This window comes from Cariama cristata, unplaced genomic scaffold, assembly GCF_000690535.1.
Source record: "Cariama cristata isolate BGI_N322 unplaced genomic scaffold, ASM69053v1 scaffold23652, whole genome shotgun sequence".
Taxonomy (NCBI): Eukaryota; Metazoa; Chordata; class Aves; order Cariamiformes; family Cariamidae; genus Cariama; species Cariama cristata.
The window spans coordinates 23,566-36,580 of record NW_009604809.1 but is presented as its reverse complement, the minus strand read 5'-3'; the positions used below and the strand labels follow the sequence as shown (position 1 = coordinate 36,580).

At 38.0% G+C, this 13,015-nt stretch overlaps 1 protein-coding gene across 1 annotated transcript in view; it reads left to right on the top strand.

The window, feature by feature from the left end:
- Positions 1-2,569: 2,569 nt before the first annotated feature.
- Positions 2,570-13,015, top strand: part of LOC104158175 (serine/threonine-protein kinase 3) — a gene marked incomplete at its 3' end in the record, with an annotated part of 30,950 nt that continues 20,504 nt past the window's right edge. Inside the window, exons 1-4 of the mRNA XM_009695754.1 lie at positions 2,570-2,616; positions 6,986-7,066; positions 7,511-7,639; positions 11,633-11,747. Coding sequence (XP_009694056.1) covers positions 2,570-2,616; positions 6,986-7,066; positions 7,511-7,639; positions 11,633-11,747 — 372 coding nt within the window. The remainder of the gene's footprint in view (positions 2,617-6,985; positions 7,067-7,510; positions 7,640-11,632; positions 11,748-13,015) is intronic.

Genomic DNA, 13,015 nt, shown 5'->3' with positions numbered 1-13,015 from the left:
GGGGGCTCCCCCGAAATAACCCTCGTGGGTAAACGTCCAGGTGGAGGCAAACCCTTAGGGACTGGTTGAGTTACAAGAGGAACGTTTTAACGTGAAATGAGGGAAGCTTCATCGCCTAGAAGAGTCCTCTGTGGTCGGGGGATCTGTGCACTTTCTAGTTGAGGTCTATGGAAGACACGGACATAAGTAGTTGTTCTTGTCTTTCCACATTAGAAAGTGCCCTTGTGTCCTGCTGGTGGAGGGATGCTTGTGGGGGCAGGGGTTGCATAGTTGCAATTGCAAATCAGGGAGTGGGAAGAAGCAAAAATCAAGAGTATTCCCACAGTATGTGTATTTTCTGAAATATATATCTGGTCATATTAATTACTAGGTATTTGAGTTTTGCTTTTTTTTTTTGAGCATTTGTCATTTGACTTCTTTTTATGTGCATATGTAATGATGTGAAGCCATGAGCTTTTGCTTTAAATGTGAACTGTCATCCTAGTGCACAAAATAATTTAGTTTAATCATATTTAATCATATTAAATTTAATCATATATTTAAATTGGAACAATCTTTCCTTGGATGTAGTTATATGCTACATAGAATATATTTGTGTGGTATACAGAATTTAGTTACACAGTTTGCATATATCCTTGCTGTCTTAGAGCTCCCAGTATTTTACTCTTGCTTCCTGTTAATTTGATGAAAAATCTAGGTACTACACAATATAAATTGGTGGTAGAAGATAATAGATCGATTTTTACATTCTACTGTAAAACACATTCTACTTAAAACCTTTAAAATTCTTTAAAACAACTTTCTGTGAGATGACAGGACTTGAGAATAATGCAGTCTTGAACTTCTACTGTTTTCTCCTCCAATAATAAATACATCAAGTAACAGTATCTACTACTTGAAAACTTTGAGCAATTGATCAGTAGTTGTTCTGCAACGTAGTTTTAGCAGGCAATGGGGTGAAGGGGGACAGGCCTACACTGTAGTTTCAGACTGACAGTGCTGCATGTCTCAAATAAAGCAAGTAGGACAGGCACCAGCAAGGGTTTAGGGGAAGAAGTAGGAAAGTCTGAGGAGTAATCAGTGTTGCCAGCATAAGTACAAAGCTTGGGATCTGATGATGTCAAAGGACTGAAAATAAAACTTGAAGTTAGCATAACCTACAAGATTTTTTTGGGGAAGATCTGGGATTTGCTCTAACCTTATTACCTAGCTGGAGCTGCATGTCTGGCCTAATTAAAAGTGGGGAGCTGTTTAAATCCTTAGATTCAGTCAGGAAGAAGTAAAAAGCTCATGAGAGACCTTCTAAACTCTCTGGCATGTTTTTATACTTTCCATATTTTTTGAAGCTTATTTCTGGAAATTTGAACGTGTTGAGAACTTAATGGATTTGTTTCTTTAGTGAAAGGGAAGATTTGAACTCAGTTTTTCATAAATGTGCATATATATCCCCTTTATCTGTTGTTTTTTACAGTTTTTTGACTGTTCGGCATTTTTTTTCCCAACTATTCTGGTAGGCCACTCTCTTTTTCTGCAAGTCGAGAGGGAGTACAGATTATTTTTTGTGGGCTGAATTTTTTGATGCCTGCCTTGGATGCAGTAGTGGCTTGGAATGGACACACCACGTTTACTTGGTGAAATAGATGTGAGCACGAGATTTCTTTACTTTGATGCCTGTTGTCCACAGGAGCAGTTCTGTAGTGCAAGACATTCATCTAGAGGTAGCAAGAATTTCATATGAACACTTCAAAACTGCATGGATGTCCTAGAATCTCAGTGTTGCCTTAAAGGTATAGGACACTTTCATTCCCCCCTTCTCTATAAAGGAACACACAACACAGTTGTATGTTGTGTAAATTTTTAAAACAGCCCTTCAAAAAGTAGCAGAGATGATGCCCCAGTGATGGACTAGGCCACTGTGGCTTTTCAATGGGGATACAATAAAAATCAGTAGCTTTTCTTGTTTGACCAAGGTACTGCAACAGTAAGAAAAGACTTCTAAGGAGGAGTTCTTTCCAGAATAATCTTGTTTACTTTTTAAAATAATTTAGAGTGGTGGTTCTGATTTTTATACTGAATAATTTGTACCGCAGTTGACAGAGTGTTTTCTTGCATCTGAATTTCTAACTGTATTTCAGATGTGCTTTATACTTCTTTGCCTCACTAAAAAGGACATTCACTCTTGAAATAGTCAGTTACAAAATTTGCATCTGAGTCTTGCATCTTTCCCCTGTTATTATTGTTGTGTTTTTCTGTATATGTTGGCGTACTCATGTATGAGGAGATAGGTTGCATACAAGGGAAAAGGAAAGTACCTAGAGATGCAGTTCTGTCAAATACGTAGTTTTTAATCTTGCTCATCTCCTGCACCCTGCCACCAAATAAAAGGCCAGTTAACAAGTGTGGAGCATATTAATTAAGATTTTCCAGTCCTTTAAACTCGGGCAATTTAATTTTCACTGAAATATAACTTTTCAAGTTTTGTGGGAAGGGAAAAACATGTTTTTAAAATATGAACTGTCTGAAAAATATGCTGTTTTTAATGTTTATGTCAATGGGTGCGTAAGGTCACATGGATGACAACTCTCAAATTCCTCCTGAAGATGTTGGGACAAAAGTGTAAGTTTGCTTGGGTTTTATTGGTAGAAAACTAAATATAAGTACACAATACAATAATGTAAACTGTCTTAAACTTGCTTCTACTTGTGTGAACAGTGTAAAGCAGTGTAAATGTCTCGAGGCTTTCACGTGCCACCTCTATTTCTGTAGATTGCAGTGATTTCTCTTACTACCTTCTCTTTAATATATCAGTATAATTGATGCCAGCCATTCTTTTTAAATGTTTCAGTGTGCTAGCTCTTCTGCAAAATAAACCACATATAGTCATGTTTCATGGAGCAGCTGTCCAGTTTTCCATAACTCGTGACAGTAAATGATGGACTTCTATTCTTTAGTCCTGCTTTATTTTTTTTTTTTTGTTATGTGTACCTTTGTAGCACATCGCCAGTTTATTTTGTAAAATCTGTACGTAATAACTATAGGACACTAAATTTATACTTTGTTTTTTCGTGGTGGTGGGGGGAATCTTCTACTCCTTCAGATCCTAATTCAGATTTTTCTGATCTTTATGCTAGGATTGGTAGTCTTGGATACCTCTCGCTATTTCTATGTTTTTCTGCATTTAGTCATGTGGAGTTTTGCTGACGTACTCAATGACATGTAAGATTCTGGGCATGCTAAGTATGAATGTTTTCTCCTGTCAACTGGATTTATAAAAGTAAAATTCTTCGCTAGGGTGTATTTTTCTTGTTTAAGAGACTAGGTGTTACGCAGAAGGTCAAACCTGCTTGGAACAAGAGAATAATTTTGACAACTCTTGTTGTCCCAGAATTGTAGTTCGGTTAGTCCTCCTGCTTTCAGGAACAGCTTGGCTTCTGGAAGACTACTGAAATAGCCCATAGTCACTCCCTGGTGATTTTTCTAGAGCCAAAAACCCAGCATGACTTTCTACCCGGGTTTTATACTTGTCTTCTATGCATCTCCTGTAGACTTTCTCACGTATTTATGGCGCTTGTATCCTGTGGCCTGAATAAAACAGTGCCTGAATTTACTGATTTATTTGTTCTGTTTTAAACGCTTGTGTTATGAAAGTAGAGGATCCATGAGGGAGAGGAATGAGACACCTTCTTTCTCTCTGATTGTTCTTGGGCTCTTTTGTCTCTTCAATTCTACCTCCCCACGCCCCCCCGTATTTCTAGTCATGCCTTGGCAGATAGGTATTTTGCTGGTTGCTCGTAGAATTCACTTCCCATGTGGAGCACTTTAATGCTTTTAAAAAAGCAGTGATCCTTCTGAAGTGTTTGGCTCTGTGTCTGATCTTGCACACTTTCAAATTGTGGATAGTAGGACACACATGCACACAAACAGCTCCTGATTAAGAAGCTAATTCTGAAGTCTTAGATGTATTTCTCTGTCCCAAGTTTTAGTTGCTTGTTTTTAACCAAGAAGGTAATATTTCTCGTCTTTTCTTCTTGTATTCTACTTAGTGCTTTGCAGCCAGTTACAACAGTTGTCTTCCTCCTCCTTGCTTTGCGTGATGTTTTCACTAATGCTTTCTTTATTGCGACTCTTTCAGGGTATATCGCATGCTGTTCTGTAGTTAAAGAGCTGCGGATTCTATTAAACTTCTAGAAATAGAAATCTTTAAACAGTCTGAGTCATTGGGATCTTTCTATGGTTCAAAGAACTGTGGTGTTAATACTGTCACTGGAATGTGGGACCTAGCATCTATACTCTTACAATGTATTAGTAAAGGAGCGAGATACTTTGAGCAGTGAATTCGGAGATGAAATTCCTGAAGTTGACTTATATTTCTTCCTCTAAGTAGACTTAGTATTTAGCTGCCTTAGTGTTAAGTATTATTTGGTCTCATAACTTGTTTGTCAGAGTTGGGTAATGAGAAAATAGTTTTAAAACTATAGAATGCTTATTTCTTTGGTCTCCACGCTGCCTCTTAAGTACTGCAGGTAATCTGTTATTTGACAGTGACGTTGTTTTTGATCAATTTATGGCTGTTCATGATTGTTTCCCTAACTCTTCTCAAACACTCCCTATGTCTTGGCATTAGTGGTGCTGGAACTCTTTTGGTATGGATTTTTTTTTTCCGTTCTCATTTTAGCAGGCTTTGCTCTTTTGATGAGCAGGTGGAACTGTTCTCTTCTTAACCTCAACTAAAGATGTCTACTGTGTGTTTTCCCCTTTCTTGTGGTTACTAAAAAGTTCAGTCCCTCCGCTGTTCTGTTGTCTTCTGCTACGCAGCTCTTTGATAAAGTGAGAGACTGAGCTAATGGTCAGGCCTTTCATTTTTTGAGGCTCTGCTGGTATCGTAAGCAGACTGTGCACGCGTGTTGCTGGTGGCAAGCAGAGGGTGATTGCAGTAACTTATTCTGTGGATGCTGCCCTTAAGGCTGCAGAGGAGCTGATCAGAGGGGAAAAAAGAATTTGAAACGAAAGCAGCAAAATGAGTGATTTGTTTCTTTAATACCTATGTGCAAAATATTTTTTTTTTTTTTACCCCTCTCTTTATTTGCCTCAACTTACACTTATTCAGTAATGAAATATGTGTTTCCCTGCAAGATTTAAGTTCCATCTTTCTGCTGTCTAGTCTCTGACAAGTAGAGAGAGAGGGTGGAAAAGAAAGCAGAGTTGTTATGTGTTCCTGTGTTTGATTTGTAGGCAAGTTTTGCAGACTTTATTTAGCTGCTGTCATTTGAGTTTTCTGCTGTTTTCCTTTGTGTTCATGAGTTGTGCCTTTCCTTTGCTGTGGAGATTTTTAGTTCCCCTTAAACACGCGTACTTTCCAGCTTCCTGTCTGCTTGCTGTAGCAAACTGCATGGTCTTTACAGAAGTTCAGGCACCTTCCCTTACTGATTGTGGATGCTTTTTGTATTCATATAATTGCTACATCTGTGAAATAGTTCTTTGATATATAAATGTGTACGTCCTCCTGTCCCCGCCTTGCTTTCCTTGTTTAACACCAATCCATATGACCTGTGAGCTTATACAATTACTTTAGTTTTTGTCCTTACTAGGATGGTTGACAGTGGCAAGTCTCTTCTGACTCTGGAATTCCTTCATCAGTCATTTCACTTTAATTTTTATTAGTTCTGTATATCACACAATTCCATCTCTGAATATGAAGGAGTTTCTTTTGAATGCTGTTATTCCAATGTTAAGATTTGACAATCTTTTCTGTCCATTCCCTCCCCCTTTCCCCTATTTTGAATTCATTTCCAGGAAAGTGTCACAGGATAACATATTTTCTGTAAGTTCTCAATGATCTGCTGTGCTTCAAAGTTTCTTTTTTTTCCCTTTTTTATCCTCCTGCATATGGAATACCTTGTCTATATCTAACACTACAGCACCAGCTATTCTTCAGCTCGTCATCTACTTTAATACTGCCCTTGACTATCATGTAGAGTGTAACTTGTCATTTCAATTTTGCAGCAAAATTCCCTATAGCTTTTAGGATGAAGGGTTTATATGTTGTAGCCACCCAGCCTCACCACAATGTGTGTGTCGTTATATCTTCCTGTGCTATGTTCAGTGTTGACCCCGTTGCAAGCTTGCAGCCGAGTTTTGTTCTGAAATTTGCCAGGAGTCTAGGGGGCTGGATAGATGGGGATGCTGGAGACCAGGGAAAGGCTAGGACTGCTTGTAAAGTATGAAGGATAGTGGTAAGAGTGGGTTGAACATTCTGGGAGTAATAGAAGGATGATACTGAGCTATTTGAGAATGTGTGAGAGACAACTAGAAGGCAAAATGCAGTGGTTGGTACATAATTAGAGATTTTGTTGCACCTGTCCCGATGTACATTCACAAAGATGCAAAAGGGACAGCCCCAAAAACTCTTAGAGCACTCAACTCTTGGAAGTTCAGTGTTCTGCTACCGTCTGTGAAGGGGAAGTGCTACCATGTGCTCCCAGAGTCCTCTTGACTCTGGATTCTGCTTTTAACTTAATGTAATTCATGTGCTTATGAGTGGTGTAGTTTAGAAAGAGGATACTTCATGTGGGTGAAGGAGTGGTTTATACTTTCTTAGATAACAGCATGGCATACTCTAGGCAATAATGAGCATGTGTTTGCATGCTGGCTGCTTTTTGACGAAAGGTGAGCTTTACTGTGTTCTTTGGCTGTTTCTGCTTTAGCGAAGGAAGTGGTTTGGACAGTGAATTGGTCCCATGCTGCTTTGAATTGAGCAAACATTAGTGGGAAAGAGATAATGACAAAAATTGTCATAACCTTCTCCATCTTACGTGAAGGTTGATGAAAATGTTATTACCACACTTTAATTAGGTGTTTTATTTTCATTGGAATATTTTTTCTTTATAATCTTTTTTTTTTGTCTGCTCATTTGCGTGAAAATTTGCTTGAGTTCTGTGTATTTCCCCCCCTCTAAACAACCAAATAACTTTTTTCTTTCTTTTAGCAAACTGAAAAAGCTAAGTGAAGATAGTTTAACTAAGCAACCTGAAGAAGTCTTTGATGTTCTAGAGAAACTTGGTGAAGGGTAAGTGCAGCTATTTACGAGGGGATGAGATCAGAGGGAAACAGTATATAAAGCATATGTTGGAATATTAAGTTACAGAGAAACTGTAAATGTCCTAAGGAATATTTCTCTGGACAAGTTTTAATAATAAAGGAAACGCATGCCTCAGTAGACTTCCATGCTTCCCTAAGTATATTTACGCATTTTTGAAGTCCCTTGTTTATTAAGGCAGCAAAGGTGCTTGTGCCTGTACTGGAGTTAGATATACTACATCTTGACAAAGATTCATTCTTCAGAGGCATGTCTTTCCTGAGGTTCTGATAGAACTCAATTTTTTGCAGCCTGAAAAACCCCCCAAACTTCTTCATGAACATATGGCTTCTGTGACTTTTTAAAGTTTCTCCATAATGGAAATGAGAAGCAGTTTATCTTGCTTAAAAAAAATAAAATCCCTCTTGTTTTCAGGTCTTACGGTAGTGTGTTTAAAGCAATACACAAAGAGTCTGGACAAGTTGTAGCGATTAAACAGGTCCCCGTGGAGTCAGATCTTCAAGAAATAATTAAAGAAATCTCTATAATGCAACAATGTGACAGGTAGGTATGACAATTCTGTTCCCTCTTTAAGAGTCTATGTGAAAATGTATTTGTACTTGTGAATATAGCTGAAATCTATGCAACTGCAAACTTTTTTTTACATGGAATTCAAGCAGTGTGTGTTGGACAATTTACTTAAAGGAACCACTTTGCAGACTTCCTCCTATCCTTAGCTTGGATTGAAGGAAGTACAAATAGTGTACATAACAGAAACTGTTGAAAGAATAAGTACTTGGCTCTGCTTAGAGTTCTCCATGCTTACTTCACTTTCCTTGCACTGACAAGCCCAAAGGTTAATATTTCCTGTAAATATCTCAGGCCTTGTGAATTCCAAGTTGCCTTTTTCAGAAGATTGATAAAGATGTTTCTAACATGAGATTGATGGCTAGCAGTTAACTTCCAAAAAAATATACTGTTGATTGCCTTCTTCATGCAGAAACATACCTTTTAAAAGGTGAACAATCTTGTAATAGTTCTGAAGAAGAACTCTTACCTTACACTTGTTCACAAGTGTGACATATTATGATTGCTAGTATTGTGGGAATGGAAGCCTTAACATCAAGTGTCTGCAAGGATGCAGAAATTACTTTACATTTCCTTTTTTTCTGTGGAGTTATCAATTTTTTATTTGTATGTTTTTGGGGGATAATCTTTTAAGGTTTTGACTGTAACTTCAAAGTCAGATTTGCTAAGGTGAGTCTTTATTCCTGTCCGATCAGTGGTAAGAGAGTCTGTTGTTTGTGACTTAAAGTGCAAACAGGAAAGCTTTGCACTTCAGTTAGGCAAAACTTTCTTTAAAATACTGATTGCTTTGGTCATTGACTTGGTGAGTTGTATTACAGCAGATGATCTGTTATTTCTCAATTGTATTTTTGCTTTTGTGGGGTGTCAGTGTTGAAGTTCTGTCTTTAAATGAAAAATTTGCTCTTGCTTGGCGATTAGCAGTACTCATCCCAAATTTAAAGATAATCCTTTTAATGCAGTCTGAATTCATTCAGATTTGTTGCTGAATGTTTTGCTCAGGTGTTAACAAGGAGCTTGATTGTACAGCTCCACAGCATCTTGTCAATGGGTCATGAAGGAGGAGAGACGGTTCAAATATTTATCCTTAAATGTAGGGGTAGAGACCTCAGAGTACATTGTATCTAGCACATGAGAATGCAGCTGTTCTTCACACTTCTTGAGAACCTCTGCCTGCAAGCCCTGATCTGAGTATTTGTGGCCTATGAACACACTGGGCCTTGTAATCCATTCCCTTCCGGCACTGAGTGCTCTGTACACTAGAAACTTGTTAAATATGTAGGCAGGGGAATGGGAGGAAAACGGAGGAGTTATGTTTTTTCCCACATTCCACTAAGATGTGTGATAAGGTTATTTCAGGTGTTACTAAAAGGATTTGGGACCCTTGAGTTGTTTTTGGGGCTCCTCTTAATCCTTTTTGTCCCTGTGAGAATATTTTTGTCTGTCTGGCCAATTGGAGTTTTGTAGAAGGTACAGATTAAAAAGGAAGCAGCAATCGTGTTTGTCTGCTTAACTGTGGAACTAGATTTGATCCCCAGAGTAGATCCTCAGCTCTTCCTGTGGACTGGAAGAAGAGTTAAAATATGTTTACTTTGATTTTAATTGTTGCTATGCTCTTAATTCTTTTTATCTCTCCTGCTTCACGCTTCATTTCTTTCCCCTTACATAAAGGAAGACATTGAATAAGTTGGAAAATAGCACCTTATGGTTTCTCAGGATGAGTTCTTCTGTGGGGTCAGTGGTAGGATAGCAGCCCTTAGTTGCTGCACAGGCTTGAGCCATGTGAACTGACTGGAAGCAGTGGTATAGGTTGTAGCGTGTGTACGTCTGTTAGTGCTAGACCAGGTTTGAAATAGATACTTAAAACAAATGTCTGTGAAATACACTGACGGAGAAAAGAGGTGATGATACTTGAGAATCTTCTAAATTTTTCACCTTTTTTTTTTTCTGTACTATGCTTCTTGTGACATTTTCATTCTTGTCCTAGGTGGGCCTACTCACCATCTTATTCCTGTGTCCCCTGTCCCTGTCCTGCCCCCCTTTTCTCTGCCCTTGTTCTTTGTTTCCTGCTCTTCTTTGAACAACATATTGCATTTAGTATCTACTGGACATGTACTACCGTATAACTGTTTTTTTAAGAATAAGAGTTCAGAATTTAGAACACAAACTCTTCCTTCACTGGACAAGATGCAGCCATTCTCTGGTTGAAAAGAAGGGTTGGGATGCAGCTCTGCACCGTGTACTTGTATATGTGTTGTGTGCCTTTGTGCAAATACAGTGCTGTGCAGTACTGATGGGAGGGATGACGCACTTTTTTGGACTTTATTTTCACATGTGATGATTCAGCAGATATTACAGAAAAGCACTGAGCTGTTGTAGCATCTCAAATAAAAGATGGTTAAATCTTAACTGTTTACCCTTTCTTTCTTCTCCATGCCCGTTTCTAGAACTAGCTACACTGTATGTGCTGAAATGGGCAAAAAATGTAGATTCTAAGACAAGCAGTTGAGATGGAAAAGGCTGGCCCATGTAGTTAACTGGGACAAGGCTTTAAGCAAATGTGAACAGTGTTTTCAAATTGCACAGCACTTGATGTTTTTAAAAGATGATCTTGACCTGATTTGCAATAATATCCAATTTTTGCTGGGAGTACTAGCATAGTGTAAATCAGGCAAGAGATGGTCATGAAAATCAGTGGCTTTTCTTCAGAAGTAATAGTAACCTTCCTCACTTCAGGAATTTGTAAGGGGCAAGGTCAGTATGTTGTACTTGTAAACAGTAGACATTTTGACTAGTTAGGAGGGAATTAACCCATCATCACCTTCTGTGAAGGCAAGTTCCTATAGTGCTAACAGTTGCTGTATAATGAAGTAGTTTTCCGATAGTTTTGACCTATCTTTATGAAAAGGTAGCACCATGGTGCAGGAGGCAACCATAGGTCCTCTCTTTCTCTTACATCAGTTTTCTAACAAAAAATTTTACTGCGAAGCATGCTGATCCTAAAATACAGTTCTTTGCTCCAAAACAAAGTAGTGTTTGATTCCACCCCACAGTGCAGGTGTTCTGACCAGAAGCCACTGTCTGAGATCTCAGTATCTTACTCCTTGACTTTGTGGGAGATGGATGGTGGTCTAACTGTAACCTCCTTTGCTTAAGTTCCTGCAAAAAAAACCCAACCCTGAAACCAAGCCATCCCTCAAAAAAAAAAAGCAAAAACCAAAAAATCGAAACCCCAAAACCTCCAACCTTTTATTTCCATAAATACACTATCTAATCGCTTTTCTGAAGGATGATCCTTTTTATGTTTACCAAATCTGTTTCTGCCTTTCTTTGGCAAGTGCCTCTGAGGAAGCATTATGTCAACTGAAAAACTGATGAGTAGCAAAGCAATATGTTGGGTTTATGACAGTACTATCTCTTCACATGAGACACTTCAATATGAAAATGCATTTGCAAATCCCAAAGTCTTGCTCAAACCAACACTAGATTCTGTTTAATATGGAAGACTAGATCTGTACTTGAAATAAGTTCATGCTTGCAAAACTAGGAAAACATGGGTGAGTTTCCATGGGTTTTTTTTTGCTTAGGAGAGAAGAAAACAAGGCAATATTTTTAGGAACAGAAACATCCAATAACTTTGTGAGAGAAGAGTTAAAAATTGAGAGACCTTAGAGGAGGGAAAAACAAAGCTTTATATCAGAAGGATAATATTTGGGAAAACTACGTCTGTGTGAGAAGATCACTGGAAGCTGATGTATATAGTAGTGTCTTTATAATTTTATTAAGCAGTCAGACATTATTCTAACAAGTCATCGGTTAAGTTAATTACAATTTTATAATGTATTTGATTACACTTGCTCTTCAGCTGTGTTAGTGTGTGTTAAACTGTAATTTTTAACAATACTTGCGGTGCTATTTTTTTTTTCTCCCTACTAAGAATTCATCTGTTTATCTAACTTTTTTTCTATCTAGTCCCTATGTTGTCAAGTACTATGGCAGCTATTTTAAGAACACAGATCTATGGATTGTTATGGAATATTGTGGAGCTGGCTCTGTTTCGGACATAATTAGACTTCGTAATAAAACGGTGAGTTTTTGTTTTTGTTTTTTTTTTTTTTAAATGTATAACACTTACTAAAATTAAAACTGTGATTTAAGACTAGAAGCCAGAATAAAAGTCAAGACTTATGAGACAAGATCTTGGCTGATGCCAGGGGACATATGTGTGCCTTGGTTCCTCAGCAAACAAGCTCATGCAGTTGCTCTGTCTATCTGTTTGTCTGTTCCTCTGTGGAGTGATCATCAGCAGAAGCAAATGCATTTTGAAATAGAAGATCCTGTAAGTCTCTCTTGAAAATTACTGCTTTGTACAAGGCAAAACTGTTTGTGATTTCTTCCCCCTGTCTCTTCCCCTTCACAGACTGTCAGTAGGCCACTTAGTACATGCATGATTTGGAAACAGGCATAGAATTGTCTTGCTTTCACTCAGTAATTAGGGAGCAGGAGAAGTAATTGGCATTACTCAAGGAATGAGAAGCGGAAGGGATGCCGATTAAGGAATGTGAGAGGGAACCAAAACAAGGGTTGTATGGAAGAGTCTTAACGGGCTTGTAACAGCAGTAATGTAGAGGAAGATGCAAACCTGTAGGAAACAGGCTTTGTTAGTTCTACTTAAGAAACAGCTTTTCTGAAAAATGTTTTGTTGTAGATCTCAAATAATCTTTAGTTCCTTTGAGTCCATTGTCTTCAGTAGTGGGCTGTAACATAAGGTATTCATTTTACCAACAAGTACTGTGAGATGACCTTCTACTTGCTAGCTCTTTACATTTTGTAAATGTGCCCTGAAATGTTCTTTCCACCGTACTTGGGAGCAGAGTTTTTTTTGAGAAAAACAATGTTTAGGCTTAGAATATGAGATGTAATGGAAAATGGAATTAGATTTATTAGGAAGTGGGGGTGATGTCCGGACTAGAGGGACCCCCTTTGGAAAAGGTGGCTTGCATCAGGGCTGCTGTAATGTTGAACTGATGACTGGGGAGAAGCCAAAAACAATGGGAGATTGCTGAAGTTCCTGCAACATTTAAAACTGGTGTCCTTAGAGTTGTATATTATCCAAGGTCAATAGCTCCAATAAGAAATGGTTCAAGCTAGTCCAGAATTAAAAAAAAAAAAAAAGCAAGGTCCCATTTTAAACAGGATTTAGAAAAATAAGGAGCAGACTTGTGTGTGCATAGGTAGAAAATGGTACAATTTTTTATTTAAAAAAAGAGTGTGTGTATTTATATGAGATAAATCAGGCAATCTAGTTTATCTTGTATCTATTTTAGGATAGTGACATAGTAGAGATATTAGACA